This window comes from Bubalus kerabau, chromosome 20, assembly GCF_029407905.1.
Source record: "Bubalus kerabau isolate K-KA32 ecotype Philippines breed swamp buffalo chromosome 20, PCC_UOA_SB_1v2, whole genome shotgun sequence".
Classification (NCBI taxonomy): Eukaryota; Metazoa; Chordata; class Mammalia; order Artiodactyla; family Bovidae; genus Bubalus; species Bubalus kerabau.
In genome coordinates this window covers 12648510-12666911 of record NC_073643.1, presented here as the reverse complement: position 1 = coordinate 12666911, position 18402 = coordinate 12648510, and the positions used below count along the sequence as shown (strand labels likewise).

The following is an 18402-nucleotide window of genomic DNA, read 5'->3' as shown; positions in this document are numbered from 1 at the left end:
ACAGCATATTCAAAAGCAGAGACGTTACTTTGCCAACAAAGGTCCATCTAGTCAAAGTTATGGTTTTTCCAGTAGTCATGTATGGATGTAAGAGTTGAACTTTAAGAAAGCTAAGAGCCGAAAAATTGATGTTTTTGAACTGTGATGTTGGAGAAGACTCTTGAGAGTCCCTTGGACTGCAAGCAGATCCAACCAGTCCATCCTAAAGGAGATCAGTCCTAAATATTCATTGGAGGGACTGATGCTGAAGCTGAAACGCGAATACTTTGGCCACCTGATGCGAGGAGCTGACTTATTTGAAAAGACCCTGATGCTAGGAAAGATTGAAGGTGGGAGGAGAAGCGGATGACAGAGGATGAGACAGTTGGACGGCATCACCGACTCAATCGACATAAGTTTGGGTAAACTCTGGAACAGGGAAGCCTGGTGTGCCACAGTCCATGGGGTCGCAAAGAGTTGGACACGACTGAGCAACTGAACTGAACTGAAGCAACTAAGCACGCACAGAACAGAAATACAGAAATAGACTTACAGACATAGAAAACAAACTATAGCTACCTAAGGGGAAGAGGGGAAGCATAAATTAGGAGTTTAGTATTAACACATAGCCACTACTTACTATACATACATATATATATACATATACTATACATAAAATAGATAAGAAGCAACAAGGACCTACTATACAACACAAGGGACTATACTCAATGTTTTGCAGTAATCTTTAAGGGAAGAAACTGAAAAGCCTCAGTTTTCTTGTCTGTACAATGGACATAAGAATAGTTACTCCCCTATGATGTGATTATCCAGTAAAATCATAAGTGTTAAATACCAAGCAGAATACCTGGAGCCCAGAAAGCGCCTGCTTGAAAAATACTTGGTAACTCTCAATCTGTCAGTGTCTCTAAAAGGTATAAAGCTGAAGGAAGATATCCATCACATAGACAGACAATTTTAGAAGAGGAGATTCATAACATTTGAATATCTATAAAGAAATGGTTAGATGACAGAGTTTAAGTGGTCAACAATTCCACACAATGTATGGAAACATGTTTGAAGTATAGAATATTTTTGTGCCCAAAATAAGAATTCTTCACACCAAAAGAAAAGCTTGATGGGGCTCCTTGAGCCCAAGAGTCACTGCAAGAGATCTGGCCTCCTCGACTGGCTCTAGCTGTCCCCTCTGGTCACCCTCCAGCTTCCCCTCGCAGGGTCCTTCTCTGCATTAACGGCCCTTAATATGGGACTGCATGTGCTTTTTTTTAATTTGCTGTATTTACTTAAATGAGATAATGTTAATGAAAGCTCTTTGGAAACCATAAAATCCTATGTAAATGTAGAGCTCTTTATTTAATAAAAATTTATGGGTCTTGTTCTTGAATTTTTAAATGGATTAACTTAGCCTTTTATGGTTCTCCTCAAAACAAAAACACAACAAAACAAAACCTCAATTGCTTTTCATTTGTAAATGGACCTTGATTGATTTGTATCCCCTGTGGAGCCACAGGCCACAACATTAGAAGAAGAATCTTCGCATCTAAATAGGGGATCTATTTATTTCCTTCTCTAGAAATGATCTCTGTCATGAGAGATGCAAAAGAAATTAGGAATTAAAGGCCTGGCCACCCCCTGATAACAAAGAAAATGGTACAGAAATCTTAGGAATCCATGGGACCATTTTAAGGGACAGTAAAATTAGACAGATTAAGACCCCAACCATTCCAAACTTGAGAACATTTAAATATGGTGTAATTTAAATTTTAGATCCTCTACATAAAAGAGGAGCGCTTACCAAGCAAATAAATTTTGCAAATAGGATTTTCAAAGATATTTTAAAAAATATAATATTTTCAAGGAATCTTAAAATCTTTTTAGCAATACCCAGCTTTCTACCCTCCATTATTCATTAAAGCAGGATTGCTGGACATCTTCTGTGAAGACTAAAGGAGACAAAAATAGTACTTAAAAAGTTAATTAGAAAATTCCCTTTTACTGAATGCTCACTCTGAGCTAAAAACTGTGTTCAGTTCAGTTCAGTCGCTCAGTCGTGTCCAACTCTTTGCGACCCCATGAACTGCAGCATGCCAGGCCTGCCTGTCCATCACCAACTCCTGGAGTTTACCCAAACTCATGTGCACTGAGTCGGTGATGCCATCTAACCATCTCATCCTCTGTCGTCCCCTTCTCCTCCTGCCTTCAATCTTTCCCAACATCAGGGTCTTTTCAAATGAGTCAGCTCTTCGCATCAGGTGGCCAAAATATTGGAGTTTCAGCTTCAACATCCATCAGTCTTTCCAATGAACACCCAGGACTGATTTCCTTTAGGATGGACTGGTTGGATCTCCTTGCAGTCCAAGGTAGTCTCAAGAGTCTTCTCCAACACCACAGTTCAAAAGCATCAATTCGTCTGCACTCAGCTTTCTTTATAGTCCAACTCTCACATCCATACATGACTACTGGAAAAACCATAGCCTTGTTAGGCACATTATATACTTCAAATATCTCTTTTTTCTTTTTTTTGGCCACACCGTGCAGCTTGTGGGATCTTAGTTACCAGACCAGATAACCACAGAGAAAGCAGAGTTCTAACCACTGGACTGCCAGGGAAATCCCAAATACCTCTTGTGTGTGTGTGTGTGTGTGTGTGTGTGTGAGTAATAGGGATTAATCTCTCCATTTTACAGAGGAGGACACTGAGGTTTGGGGAGAGGAGCGGGGGGGGGTGGTGTGGTCTACCCAAAGTCACCCAGTCAGAAAGTAGGAGCTATGAGTTCAATCGTAGGAATGAGTGAGTGGTAAAGTCAGATTCTGACACTAGATCTAATATACAGTGGTACCCAACTGCATTCATCAGTGTTTGACTTGGAATATGCTTTGTTAATTTAGGTGAGCTGCTCCCAGATTATTTCATATCAGTGAGAATAAAATGATAACTTGTTTACAGACCTCTCCTGCGAAGCTCTGGCTTTTTGCCTCCGTGGACTTGAGGGCAAAGGATGAAAGAAATCCCTGCACTTGATTTTATCAATGCACTGACTTCACTCTGGGGAGTACTAAAATCCCATGACTCAGTTAACACTAATGTTTTAGTGTGTGCCCTTTAATTTACAAAGAGTTGTCCCCATCTGTTATCCTACTAAACTTCTCATTTTCTCACACACGTTGATAAAACCAAACCCCATATGGTAGTAATGATGTTCTCATACCAAATGAACGGTTTGACTTAGGGGTATGCTCCATCCGCGTTTTTTGCGTCCTAAATTCATTTTTGTTTCCAATTCTCTCTACATTTCCTGGTTCCAAACAGAATATTCTGATAGCATTTCCCACCCAATGAGAAACAGGAAGCACCTGAAGAGCCAGGAGAAAAACAAATCTGTGCCAAACCAAAGACCAACTTTTTAAGAATTAAAATGTTTGAGACATTGTAGACAGGTGCCCACATTCTTAGAGGCTCTCCAAATTAAATCAGCCTTCTGACCTTCTGGAGAGAACATGGCTGACCCTCACCGAGACCCACAGTCAGGCCATGATTAGAGAACAGTGTGCCGTCTTTCTGAACACTTCCCCCTGCATTTTTGCAGGGGCTTCCCACAATAACCCTCAGAGGTAAATGCAATGGAGGCATTACCGTGTCCATTCCCACGAGGGTCCCCCTAGAGTGTGAGGCCACAGAGGCAGAAGCCTGGGAGATGGGGCCACGCCCAGCCCCACCCTTAGGTCTTTCCACTCTTCTGCCCTGCCCAGCACCCACCATTCCTCTTTTCCATGGGCCCCAACAGGCTGCCAACTCTAGGCAGGGCTCTGTCTTTTTAGTTGCAAAATGAAATAATCCTGCCTTAATGCAACCTTGAACGTGGATGCAGGCTGGGCCCTTGGAGAGGTCCCTAGCCATCTACATGGGCACAGAATTCTCTCCTCACTCAGCTCTGCCACTTTGGAGACATCATGTTCCAACTCTGTTTTCCCCTATAGATGGGGAACTTCTTGGGTTTTATCCACCAGGTACTTAGCACAGGGCATAAAAGGTATTCAGTACTTAAAACTGTGTGGACTCTATCCCTGGTAGAAAAATTAGTCATCCTACAGTAATTAACAAATGCTTGCTTGGCAAATAGTATATTAGCAAATTGTTGTAGCTGTTGTTCAGTCATTCAGTCATGTCCGCCTCTTTGTAACCCTGCAGCAGGCCAGGCTTTTCTGTCCTTCACTACCTCCCAGAGTTTGCTCAAACTCATGTCTATGAGCCAGTGATGCCATCCAACCATCTCATCCTCTGTTTCCCTCTTCTCCTCTGCCCTCTATCTTTCCCAGCATCAGGGTCTTTTCCAATGAGTTGGCTCTTCATATCAGGTGGCCAAAGTACTGGAGCTTCAGCTTTAGTTATCGGTCTTTCCATTAGCAGATATGTTATATTAGCATATATGTGCTTAGTACATACAATCTTCACTCAGTATCCATGAGGGACTGGTTCCAGAACCCATGCAGATACCACCATCAGAAGGTGCTCAAGTCCCATCTATAAAATGGCACAGCACAGCTGGCCCCTCACGGCCCTGGGTGCAGAGGGTCAACTGTAGTCCTTACTACCTACCTACCTACCCTCCTATCTGTCTGTCTCATCTGCGTATGCCAGCCATTGCTCTAAGAACTTGTGAGCTTTAACTTAATCCTCTCCACAGCCTCATGAGGTAGGTTAAGCACACGAGGCTGTCACTCATGTGAGGTCATGGCATTCGTGAGCGGCAGAGCCAGGACTGGGGCTCTGGGCCCAGAGTCTTGTGCTCTTAGCCACTACACTGCTTGGCCTCCTCCTCATGCAGCATGTAATTAAAACTGGGCCTGAGCAAGCCACCCCACATCTCTGGGCATCAGTAAAGACAAAGAGGCCAGGCTGGGTGATATCTGATAGGTTCTGTCAAACTCCAAAATACTTCCCTTGCACTTCACCACCACACGATCCCCTACCTGAAACAGACAGCTCACATTACTTGAGTTTTTTCACATTAAGAGAAAATGATGGTTGCCTTAAGTTTAGACCACAAAACAGGGAGATGGAGATCCCAAAGCTGGAGCACAGGCAAGGGCCCTAAGTGTGGCCTGCAAGCCCCCACCTGCCAGTCCCTCTTCAAGAGAAATCTAAGCATCTGCCACCCCTCACCTCTTACAGGACCAAGAACTACAGAGACGTTCTGTTCAGTCCCCCATTGTTCTAAGGGGCTGCTTGTACCCCAGTGGTCCCCACCTGGTCCCACCCCATACTCCCCTCTCTGGGCACTGAAAGACTCAGGATCCTGATGTGTGTGTGCCCAGCGGGGGAAGAAGCTCGGGCAGAGGGCATGACCACTTTGCTACCTCCCTTGCTGGTTCCAGCTGGTCGTCATTAAGTCAAGGATCAACCACAGAAAAGAGTGATTCTGGAGACTGGAGCCCATCACTCAGCCACTGTTGCACAAGGAATGTGGGTTCCTGAAATGAGCCTGTGCCAGTCAACTATCGTCGTGTAAAAACCAGGAAATCTCCTTACAAACGATGACAAGCATTTATTTCTCACAAGCACATCTACAGGTCTGCTAGGGTTTGGATTACTTGGCTGGCCTCTGGCTGCATGTCTGGGGTTCAGTCTGTTACACACGTCTCCCTTCTGGGACCAGTGAGTGATGGAGAACACGTTCAGGGTGATGGTCTGAAGTACCTGGAGGGGTGGGTGGAAATACATGAGGCCTCTTTAGGCCTGGGCTTGGAACTCACACTCTTCTGGGAATGACGGACACGTGCAGCAGACGTGACACCCTGCCACCTGGCCCCGTCCCGCACTCCTCGGCTCACACAGGCTTTCACGCTCCTGCCAAGGTCAGCCCAGAGCCTCCAGCAAAGGAGACAGGCAGGTGCTCTTGAGAACACTGACACCCAAAACATTCATGTTCCCCTCCCCTGGTGACTGGACCCTTGGGACAGTTCAGTCACCCTCTCTTCTTTTGAGAGGGTTAATCACTAGCTCCTATTTAAAGCTCATTTAAACCAGAAACACCAAAACACAAACAGAAATCCCCCCCACCCTCCAACCTCTGGGGGACAGAATGATTTGCTTAGGTCAGACAGATACAAAACTCAAAACCCAGGTCTATGAACCATTTGCTGTTTGAGTGATCTTTGGCAATTAAACGCATCCTCACCTGTACCAGGAGAAAGGCAACACAGAAGCCCACTCACAGGAGCCCCGAGGCCCCCTCAACACTCTGTGACACGGCCTGACTTCCACCTGCCAGCCAGCACCCGCATCTCTCTGCCTGGGGACTTGCCCTGCCCACATACATGGCAGGGCAGGATGCCCAGCGGATGCAGACCCAGCTCCTCCTCCCTCAGGCAGGAGAATTGGGAAGCGTGTGCCCTGTGCTGGCCCTGAGATTGCATCCCAGTGGCCCAGGCTTGTAACTCATGGGGAACTTCCACACATGTGCTACTTTCCCCTTTCTCACTTTCCTGCTCCCCACTGGGGTTCTGGAATAACTTTCAAAAGCAACTAACCCAAGTGAAGAAAGATACCAAGTTTGCATGAAATGAGAGAATATATAAAAGTGCCCAGGCCAACCACATTCTATTGACTCACCCACACCAACTGCCAGATAACAGATGCTCTGAAAGAGTGAGCCACGGCAGCTACACGCATACATGGACATGCGACCCCAGCTCCCTCGCCTAAGGGCTGTCCTCCTGCTTTCTGACACCCATGCGGGTGTAAAGAGGAGTTGCCAGGGGTGGCAATGTGGCCCTATTTCACAACATACCTTCTGGGAAAACCAGAGTCCTGGTTCTATTGCATAACTAGCTGAGTTCAATCCCCACCACCTCCATCAGTCCTACCAACTCTCTCACTATTCCCCAAACTTACGAGGTACCCAGTCAGCAACAATCTGGGGCGGTCAGGACACAGTCCTGGCCCCTTATCTATATCTGACCTAGTCCTCCCTCTCTTGACTGATCACATCATCATCCATTTTCGGGTGAGGTTTCCCTTATGACTGTGGCAGTTCTGAGATGAACAGGGCCAGAGTTCAGCTGCCTGGCATGTTCCTGCCAGAGCTGATCAGATGCTCACGTGGGATCAAAGAAAGGGTCCCCCTCGCGGAGCAGAGGGTCTGTGCCTCCTGCAGGGACCCTGCTTTTTCCAGGGCCCCTCTTCAATGGCCACAAAATTGGAAACGTGGGAAAAGCCAGGGAGGCCCAGGGGAAAGGTGGCCACAGGCTAGTGGAGATTTCTGTCCAAACAAATAAATTAGGGAGGGAATTAAAACATAAACAGCCAAGCACTTAGCTCACTTAAAATTAGGCTAAGAAAACCCTGAGAGCACAAGTTATAAAACTGCAATAAGTGACACTGAATCCTTAAAGCTCAAATTCAGCTGAGCTAAGTCATGATGTTCAATGGTCCCAAGCCCAGGCATTAGAAGCTTCTAAGCAGGGAGGCTGAGAAAACATTTTCCTTCCCAGACTCTAAGCGCCCCTTGGTGAGGAGCTCTCAAGACCACGCTGAGGGTGCACCCAACTTTCATGCATTTGCAGGGTGCGTGGACTGCATGAGAAGGAAAACCAGACTTGAGATGTCACAGTGACTGAACCCTGGGCCTTCTCTTCCCTCTGTCTCAGGACAACTGTCCACGGGTGTGGCCAGGAGCTATCTCAGGAGTCTTATGACCATCTGGGAGCTACACTGAGCCAACCTCTGAATTTTCAGGGGAAGGAAACAGGACCAGAGAGGGAAAACAAGTTTCCCAAGGCTGCACACCATCTGGCAGTGTCAGGAAACCAAGAGGCTGGTGAATTTCAGTCTGAGACTTCATAAAGCTTGGGGAGTACCATGGGCTCTGTGGCACAGATGGGCAAGGCTGGGCAAGGCCTGGAAATGTTGTCTTCCCACCTTTCTCATTACCTGATCCTCAGACACCAAAGGGCCACCCGGCGACACGGTGCAGCCCTCCTGCTGGAGTGTGGAAAGCAGCGAGGAGTGTTTGGATGGTGGTGTGGAAATGGGTGGGGGTTGTCTGAGATGTGACATGGGGTGGGGGCAAGGGAGGATCAACCAGCACTCACCTTCATAGCAAGGGATCAGCGTCCTGCCTTTGGCCTGGAGGTTGGACGGGATGATGTAACAGAAGCCATGGGGCAGGATGTGGTCTGTTTCATAGTAGATGTTCTTCCAGCGGTGGGCACAGGCCTACGGGACAGAGAGAGGTTCAGAGCAGGACAGTCAGACCAGGAGGTCACAAAGCAGAGCCCAGCAGTACCAGGCAGTTCTGTGGGAGGAGAGCGGCACACAGTGGCTGGGAAGCCACGTTCTCTCCCACCCAGCCCCAGCGCCGTGCTGGGCATCAGCAGACCGTGGGAGCTTGGTCGGGGGTGCCCCTGGGAGGCGGCAGACAATCAACAAACATATAAACAAACGAGGAGCATAACAAGTGCTGGGGAGAAAGGACACAGGGTGATGGGCTAAGGATCTAGGAGTAGGGAGGACGGTTTTCATCTGGAGGCCAGGGGCGGCCGAAAGCATGAGAAAGAGCCAAACACCCTGGGCACAGAGGGAGTATCGGGGCAATGGAGAAGAAGGCTTGCAGAGTCAAGAGAAAGAAAGGCGGCCTGTGGGGCTGCTCTGGGGCAAGCTAAGGTCAGAGAGAGGACAGGGGCAGTCCCCGGGGATCTTGCAGACCTCAAGGATGACTGTGACTTTAGTGGATGTGCCAATGGAGGGTCTTACACAGGTGAGTGGTGTGGTCTAACTCACAGCTTGGAAAGATAACTGGGCTGCCGAGTGGTGACTGTAGGTAGGCGAGGGTGGAGGTGCGCATCCAGGTGAGAGATGCTGCTGCCTGGACCAGGATGGGGGCAGTGGAAAGCGGAGAAGGGGGTGACCTCAGGATGCAGAGGTGGAGCTAATGGGCCTGAGGACCAAAGGATATGTTGAGAAAAATCTAGAGACAAGAGGTGTTGCTCTGCCCACAACAGACCCTGACCTTCACCCTGACCTTCACGGCACCACCTGCTTACCCACTAGAGCAGTCGTGGCCTCCATCAAACTTGAGGCCCTTCAGAGTCACCTGGAAGTCTCACTAAATCACACAGCACTAGGCCCCATCCCGAGAGCTAGCTTAGCCAATCTGCAGGACCCTGAGAATCTGCATTTTAAACAAGCTCCCGAGTGAGCCGAGGCCACTGATCTCTGGAGCACCTTCAGAAGTTCCTTGTCAGGTTCAGGGCAAAGAATTTGGTTGAACCGTAAGAAACTGCTGATGTGTGACTGTTTTATATCATTAATCAGAAGTAAAGGCTTGTTGATGGTCTTTTGAAGTGAATTTACATACATAAAAACGCAAAAATCTCAAGTGTGCGTGTTTGTCAAAGCCATCTAATGAGTTTTGAGAAACACCTACATTCCTGTAACCAAACCCTTAGCAAGACGGAGAGCATTTCCATCTCACCAGGATGGTCCCTCGGGCCAAGAAGTGGCCTGAGCACCCCCCAAAGAGGTGACATCTGAGTAGATACCTGAAAAAAGTGAGGGAGCAGCTGGGAGGGGCCCTGAGATGGGTAAGAGCTTGGCATGGGTGAGGAGCTGAGACCGACCCTCTGGTCATCTCTGGTGGGCAGTCTCCCGGCACTGGGGTAGCACCTGCCAGGAGACGCCAGGAGGGAAGACAGTCCTGGGAGCCAGAAGCGAGAATACAGATCCATTCCCACCAGCCCTGGACACACCCAGCCTCACGTTCAGATGCACCCGCAAGCCTGGTGAGAAGCCAGACTGCTTCCTGCAAAGTTGTTTACCCTGCCCAGCCCTCCCCATTGCTCGTGGACATTCACACTCAGTATGGTTGTCAGGTTGCTTCACTCTAGCCAACAGATTCATTTTCTTAAAATACTGCATTTTAAAGTAATCAGTTTTTAACTTATTTGTTCGTATCAAACACACTGTTTCTATAGGCTGTAACATTCAGCATTTGATTTTCCCAGGTGGCACAGTGGTAGAGAATCCACCTGCCAATCTAGGAGATACAGGAGACCTGGGTTTGATCCTTGGGTGGGGAAGTAAATGGCAACCCACTTCCCTGGATTAGCAAATAGTGACCCACTCCAGTATTCTTGCCTAGAAAATCCCATGGACAGAGTTGCCTGGCAGGCTACAGTCCACAGGATAGCAAAGAGTCAGCCGCGACAGAGCACACAGGCAAGCAACATTCAGAATTTACATGGCCCACATCTGACCTCTTCTGCAACCCTGGAAGGTGGGAAGATGTCTTAGAATTCCCATTTTGTATATGGGAACCCTGGGTTTTAGACTGTGTTTTGCTCAAGTTCCAGAGCTGGTAAGGGCTGCAAACAACATGGAAACCCAGACTTCAGAATCCTCCTTATCTCACTCGAAAACATCTCCAACTTGTAACTCCCAATTCCCACCCAAGAAGCCATCAAAACCCACCCTTTGGGGCAGGTCAGGTAGCTATTATCCTTACAGCCTCCCCAAAGGTCTTAGGACCCCAGAAACAACCTCTCTGAGGTTGAACGGGATGCCAAGGCCACTGGACGAAGGGAGTGGGGCTCTCCAGGGCCTGGGTATCCCCGAAGTCACTTGATGAAAAAAATCACTGCCTGCCAACCTCTCTGATCTTCATCCCTCCAAGCAAACCACCCAAGGGCCACCGACAAAGCCACTCCCTATCCATGAGAAAGCAAGGGAACTCAGAGCTGCAGGAAATCTCAGCTCGCCCACACTCTGCCTCTTGCCCTACAACAATGAACGTGAAAAACAATCTCTTGTTATTCCTTATACTGCAAACCACCTCCATTCCTCCCCATTCGGTGCTGTTCTGTGCTTCTAGCACATCTCGATAGACTAAAATCATGTCAAGCAAGAAGCTAAACAAAGCTATCATTCAGTGGATAATCACTCCATTCCACTAAGTTTTTATTTTTATTTCCAACTACATTCTGATAGCTTCCAAACTTGAATCGCTTACCATCCAATTAGCTGGTAAATCAGTTATCTTTTAGTTTATGGATTTGGCCAAGCCCCAGGGCTTTCCATGTTTTTACTGTATTTATGGGTTAGAGGGACTGTAAAGGGAGGCGGGTGTTTGTCATGGTACACACTGACTCTTATGAGGATGGACCTTCTGTATTTAATGTCCAGTTTATTGCCTTTTTTTTTTTCAAGTGTCATAAACTATTTAAGGAGTGATCTTGGGGAATTCCTAGAAGAGCCAAAGATTGCATTCACAGCAAACTAAACTAAAATTAAGGCATTCTGTGAGGTCAGAGATCAAAGTGTCAAAGGCAGTTTGCATGTAAGAAAACAAGAAAAAGTGTCTCTGAACATAAATTACAGAAAGAAAAGACTGTTTAGCCCTGATTATCCTTCTACATACACACATGTCAATCTGACTCCAACATTAAGAAAAATTCCTAGGGACTGTCTCCAAAGAATTAAAATCTCTATCAATCTTTCCAAATGAATTCTGCTGTGAGAGAGAAGGGTGGGGGGCGGGAAGGAGACAGGGACCTCCAACAGGAAAAAGAGAGCACCCTCTGGAAACAGCAAGACTTACTCCAACTCAGATTCCAGAAAAGTATAACAAAAGGGGGAAAGGTCTAGGACCACCCCACATCTCAGCATCTGACATATTTCAAGTTACAAGGGTTGTTTTTGCTACCAAAAGAATAAGAAGGAAATAAAGAAGCAATTTATTTTGAAGGCCTTTTTGTGGTATGACAATGTCCTTCCTGGATTAGGGGGGCAGGTACTGGGCCCCTCCAGATGGCTCTCCCGCCACCCCACCCACCCTCACCATGCACAGATGACCAGAGCTTTTCCCATGCCTGAAGTCTACCCAGCACAGTCAGGAGCAGACAGGCCGTCAGCCACTGAGAAGACGGGGTGCAGGAGATCAGGGCCCTGATACCACAGATTCCACCCCCTAAAGCAGCTCTCCTTCAAACGGAGGAGGGGGTGGCCTGGGAGGCCCAGGAAAGGCGACTACTGGGGTTCTGGGAAAGTCATTCTGAGAATGTTCACCTCCTGAAAATTCATCAATATATATACAGCTGGGGAAGGGGCGGCAGGAGCCACGTCGGGCCGTGAAGGGGCAAGAAGCAGCCCTTGAAGCAGCCTAAGAAGCAAGCCAAGGAGATGGAAGAGGAAGATAAGGCATCCAAGGAGAAGCAGAAGAAACTCGCCGAGCTAAAAGCGAAGGCTGTGGGGAGAGGCCTCCTGGCCACAGATGGAATTAAGAAATCTGGCAAAAAGCAAGTTGTTCCTTATGCCTGCGGCAATGATGACTCTTAGCTGCATTCCTGTTTAAACATCTGGATCCCCTGCCACAGTATCTGTTGCCACCTATAGCTAGAATGAAGTGTTGTCTTGGAAACCATTGTTCATTTAAGAATAAACTTTTATAAAAAAAAAAACTATAAAAAGAGATGTATACAAATGATTTGGGGCATTTTTCTGCATGGCTGTTACTGCTCAACAAAATGTTTACTTAAAAAATCAGGAAACAAAGCAACAGAAGTAAATGCAAAGTATATCCTGTGGCTTTGAAAAAATGGCCAAGATGAGAAGTGGTGAATAGAAAGACAGCAACAGCCCTGACCCTTGGAAAGGAAACAGCCAAGAGACAGAGCTGGAGAACACCGCTTCCTCCCAGAAGTCAGCTAGTTGCTGTCTTTAGTTGTTGCCTGAGCCTTGCAGACTCTGCTGAAAAACAGAAAGGTCAGACTCGAACACTGTGAGCTGTGCTCCCAGGCTGAAGAGACAGCTCAGTGCCCATGCTGGGTGTGTTGGGTAGTTATTACCAGAAGTGACTTTCCCCCTATTTCTTGAACTGTTGTCTGCACACCGGGGGTGTGGGGTGAAAGTACAAGGGGAAGGGGCCTCTAATCCCGATGCTGTGTCCACGTGTGTTATCACTTGGTCCCTGGGGTGACGGAAGAACCACAAGGTGGTAGATGCGAGACTGGCAGGCACTGAGCTGAGGGCAGCCTGCCAGACAGGCCCAACATCCTGGATCTTGCCAGAGCTGGTTGGTGGGTCTGTGGACCAGAAAATGCCATTCATTATCAAGGTATTTAACTCTCCATCACAGCTTTCAAACTCTCTATCCGTTCTTTACTTTAAAATCAGCATCAGATGCTACTTTCAAAAAGAGCTATCCCACCTCTCCCGCTTCAAACCCAACCTTGGAATCCAGTATTATGCTTCTTGGGGATATAGGTATGAGGCCAACACCTCCAGAAAACTACAGAGTTCTCAAAATGTTATTGAACAAAACATATCTTCCTGCTCTTAATTTTAAAATAAACACTTGCCTGCCAGAAAGTTTTGACAGAAATAAGACATGAAAGAAAATTCAAATGGATATGAAACCTCCAAAACAAAAATATGGACTGGGTCACCCTCCTTGTCTCCTAATGTCACCTGTCAGTTCCAAGGGGCATTTTACAGCCTTTGTCTCATGCATCCTCAGCTGCTTAGAGTCAGCCACCAAAAAGAAATGGCAATTGATTTGGTTTCTAATTGCTTTAGTACTGACACTCAGTCCCTACATTAGGGCTTCCCTGGTGGCTCAGACAGTAAAGAATCTGCCTGCAATGCAAGAGACCTGCGTTTAATCCCTAGGTCTGGAATATCCCCTGGAGAAGGGAATGGCTACTCACTCCAGTATTCCTACCTGGAGAATTCCATGGTCAGAAGAGCCTGGCAGGCTACAGTCCATGTGGTCGCAAAGAGTCAGACACGATTGAGCGACTAACACTTTCACTTTCTTTACATGATTCAAACATACTTTCAGAAGCCACTCCTTAGAGAGACCTTCTTCTAGAGCTGAGAGTGGAAAGGGTCGAAAATTTGGTCTCTATCCCCAAGTGGCTCCCATTATAAAGGACATATACGCACAAAACAAGTCATGCACATAAGATAATAACGTAACACTGAACTTCTGATGACACGAAGATGCTCAGCTTATTCTTGACCACACCATCACGGTAACAGGATTCATGGAGGTGGCAGAATCTAAACCAGGGAGGACAGACTGGACCTGGGATAGGCCTTTCCTGACAAGATGGCATACGTGCAAAAAGCCATGAGAAGAACTCAACAAAAAACAACCCATTTTAAAAAATAAGCAAAGGACCTGAACAGATATTTCTTCAGAGAAGACAGACAAATGGCCAACAAGCCCATGAGAAGATGCTCAACATCACTAATCATTAGAGCAATACAAATCACAGTTGAGATACCACCTCATACCCATTAGGGCAGTTCCCACACACAAAAAATAAAGTGTTGGCAAAGACATGGAGAAATTGGAACCCTCCCCTTGTGCACTGCTGGGAAGCATGGAAAATGGTACAACCACTGTGGAAAACAGTAGGGGGGTCCTCAAAAAATCCAAAATAAAATCACAATAAGATCTAGCAATCCCACTTCTGGGTTTATATTCAAAACAACTGAAAACAAGATCTCCAAGAGAGAGTTGCACACCAATATTTACAGCAGCATTATTCACAATAACCAAGACAAGGAAGTAGGACTTCCCTGGCGGTCCAATGAATGGCACAGGACTCCATACTTCCACTGCAAGGGGCACAGGTTCGATCCCTGGTCACGAAAATAAGATCCTACATGCCACGCAGCATGGCAAAAAAAATTTTTAAAAAAAGATGTGGAAGCAACTCAAATATCAATAGATGAATGAATAAAGCAAATGTGGTATATATATACAATGAATACTATTCAGCCTTAAAAAATGAGGAAATCTTGCCCTATGCTTCAATATGGATGAAACTTGAGGACACTGAGCCAAGTGAAATAAGTTGGTCACAAAAAAGACAAATGAATCATGCAAATGGGATCATGCAGTATGTACAGTAGTCGAACTCTTAAGGAAAGAAAGTTGCCTGGGACTGGGGGGAAGAGTGAGGCTGAATAAGTTTAGAGTTTATTTTTCAAGATGTAAAAGTTCTAGAAGTCTGCTGTACAACAATGTACATATAGTTCACTATACTATACACATAACAATGTGTATAGTAAGAATCTGTAAATTTCGTGTTGGTTTTTAAGATCTTTTTTGATGCGGATCATTTTTAAAGTCTCTATTGAATCTGTTACAACACTGCTTTTGCTTTCTGTTTTGGTTTTTTGACCCTGAGGCATGTGGGATCTTAGCTCTCCAACCAGAGACCAAACCTGTACCCCCTATATTGGAAGGAAAAGTCTTAACCACTGGACTGGCAGGGAAGTCCCAACTTCATAGGGTTTTTTTTCTTTTAAAGATTTGCTTTGGTTTTTGGCTGTGCTGGGTCTTCATTGCTTCTAGAAGGCCTGCTCTAGCTGCCATAAGCAGGAGCTATTCTTCGTTAAGGTGCATGGGCTCCTCATTGCAGTGGCTTCTCCAGTTGCAAAGCATGGGCTCCAGGCACACAGGCGTCAGTAACTGTTGCATATGGCTCAGTGGTTCTGCCGCATGGGCTTAGTTGTGCCACTGCACATGGGATCTTCCCAGACCAAGGATAGAACCTGTGTCCTTTGCATTGCAAGGCAGATTCTTAACCACTGGACCACCAGGGAAGCCCTCGGGTTGTTTTTGACCACAATACAAAAAAGCCACGAGGAAAGCAGATGCTGCTGGATGCCTCTCCTTCCCCAACCCCCACAGAGTAGCTTCCAGAATAGACGCTACAGTAATTGCATAAAACATGAAAAAATTAACTCTGCATACAATGAATTAGAACAGGAGCATCACACTCCAGCTAGTCTTTTCCAGCTTCCTTGGCTCAGTGGTCCCCCTGATCCTCACCGCTCTTCACGTCCACAGAGACAGCCCCTCCGGGTACTCTTTTGCAATAATGCAGAACCCTCCAGGAAGAAGCTCTCGGCCACATGGAGGTCATCCTCCCATGGGGAGGGGAAGTGTTTTCATGGGAGCCGCCTCTGCATCGAGGTTCAGAGCTCTCGGGGACTGTGCACTGTGCTGCCACTAGACCCCCATCTCCTTTGTTCTGAACACTGACCTCAGGCCACTTTGATTTACGGATGGATCAGCTTCTTGTCTTCCTTCCGACAGGATGACAGACAAGCCTCCTGGGCCTGGTCATGCAGTCAGGGTCAGGCCACCATGTCTGGGGGAAGGCAGATGTTGGAGAGGGTCCAGGGCAGTGGGTGACAGTGATTAAAGGGCTGGAAACCAAGGCAAATGCTGGGCTGGGGGGCTCAGCGTGACCCACGGTGTCTAGTAGGGAGGCCCTGTGATGCTGGCGACAGCATCCAGCTGCTTCCTCTCTCCCCAGAGGGGCCCAACAGGGAAACGCCTGATTTGTGCTGAGAGGCAGGCAGAATTCAGACCAACAGCCCTTACCACTGAGAAGCTGAACACAAAACGGGCTCCTCAGAGAGGGGTCAGAAACACTCTGCCTAGATCCTTAAGGAAAATCTGGTTTTCCCTGTGGATTAAATATATGTGAAACCCCCAGCTTTACAGCCTGTGGCCCAAAGGAAGCCCTCCAGAAATGGCAGCTAATATTATTTTCCCTTCTTGATCTCATGCCTTTATGACAAAAACATTTATATAGCTTTCAATAAAAGGCCTATGAAGTCATAAACGTAAATACATGTATACATGAACACATATGCCAGGCTCTTCAATGAAACTGGGCACGTTAAGAACTTGAGTGTTACACCTTAAGAGAAAAGTGTAAAGGACAAAAGTGGACAAAACAAGACCTCTGGGTCAGTTACAGATTCCGTTGAGGCCACGTTTCCTCTGTGCCAGCCGACGCAGCAGCCAGTGGACATCTGTGACCACTGAGCACTTGCAATGTGGCCAGAGTGACTAGATTTTTTTTTTTTTCACGTGGACCAGTTTTAAAAGTCTTTATTGAATTTGATACAGCATTGCTTCTGTTTTACATTTTGTTTTTCTGGTCAGTAAGGAACATAAGAAAATGACTGGGACGACAAATGTTCTGTATCTTGATGGGTGGGTGGTCACACAAGTGTGTATAAATGCCAAAACCCAAACTGTAATCTTAAGATCTGTGCAGTTTATGGAAGGGCTTCCCTGGTGGCACAGTAGTAAAGAATCCGCCTGCCAGTGCAGGAGACTCAGGTTGGATACCTAGGTTGGGAAGATACCCTAGAGAAGGAAACAGCAACCCACTCTAGTATTCTTGCCTGGGAAACCCCATGGACAGAGGAGGCTGGGGGGGGTGGGGCTATAGTTCATGGGGTCGCAAAAGTGTCAGACACGACTCAGCAACTACACAACAACAATTTTATGTAAATTGTAACTCAATTTAAAAAGATACCCACAGGAAAATGCTTATGTAATGATCGAAATTTATTTATACAAAGCACCTTCCACATACATTTCATTTGCCCTTTTTCAATAGCCACATCTCAGTACCCTGGAATAGACATGATTAACATTTGACAGACAAAGAAAATAAAAAGACGAATCATTTGTCCAAGCAGTCTTCCAGAAGAGGCAATCTCAAAGCCATGCCCTTATCGCCATGCCATCCAGCTTTGCAAAGGAGTCAAAGTCATTCATTTCCAGGCTGCCAACCCCTCCCCACGGTTCCCCCAGGAGGCCTTACCAGCACACGGCCATCGGCCTTGGGCTGCCGCGCCAGGCTGACCCCCATCCACTCATCATCTCGGTCTTCCCGGCAGGTCTTTCCACAGGGCATGCCCCGATTCTTCCCTGAGGAAAGACAGGAAAGTCAGACCTGGACTGAGGAACGCTGTTGTCTACCTTCCAAAGGGCAGTCTACAACCCACGCGTTGGTTACTGTCAGTGAAAGCAAATCTCTGTGCCCAGTGAGGCCAGACAATACAAGTCAGGGGTGGAGAAGAGAAAGGTTTAGCGCAGGGCCCTGCAAGGAGACAGGCGGCTCGTGCCTTAAAACCCCAAACTCCCAGAAAGCTCTCAGCAAAGGCCTTTCCTAGGAAAGGTGAGGGAGGGGCTGTGACAAACTTCTTGGTGTCAGATCCTTTGTTCCTGAGGTCAGGTCACAATGTTCCCATAAACCTCTACCCCAACCAATGTTATTCTCTGTTCTGACAAGACAGGACTCAAGTCCCAAGACTCAACTCTCATCCTCCGAGGTCCAGGCCTGGCTATGAGGAGGGGTCGCCGAGCAGGCCCATCCCCCTGCCCAAGCGCTGGTCCAGCCCCCAGCCCGGGTCCTCCCGCCAGTGTCCAGCCCAGCTGAGGAGGCGGCTCTCAGCCCCAAGTACCCTCAGGGTCAGGGACCGTCACTGCTGATAGGAGCCAGGCACCCAGCACCCAGCGGCCCCTAGGCCGCCCAAACGGGGGCTGGGTTCCTCAGACTTCAACCCAGGGAGACGCCTGCTGC

General features: G+C 47.3%; 1 protein-coding gene across 1 annotated transcript in view; it reads right to left on the bottom strand.

Annotated features, from left to right (window-relative positions):
• ITGA9 (integrin subunit alpha 9) overlaps positions 1-18402 on the bottom strand; it is a 360880-nt gene that overhangs the window by 320793 nt on the left and 21685 nt on the right. Inside the window, exons 3-4 of the mRNA XM_055558670.1 lie at positions 17641-17747; positions 8092-8215 (exon numbers count right to left, since the gene is read on the bottom strand). Coding sequence (XP_055414645.1) covers positions 8092-8215; positions 17641-17747 — 231 coding nt within the window. The remainder of the gene's footprint in view (positions 1-8091; positions 8216-17640; positions 17748-18402) is intronic.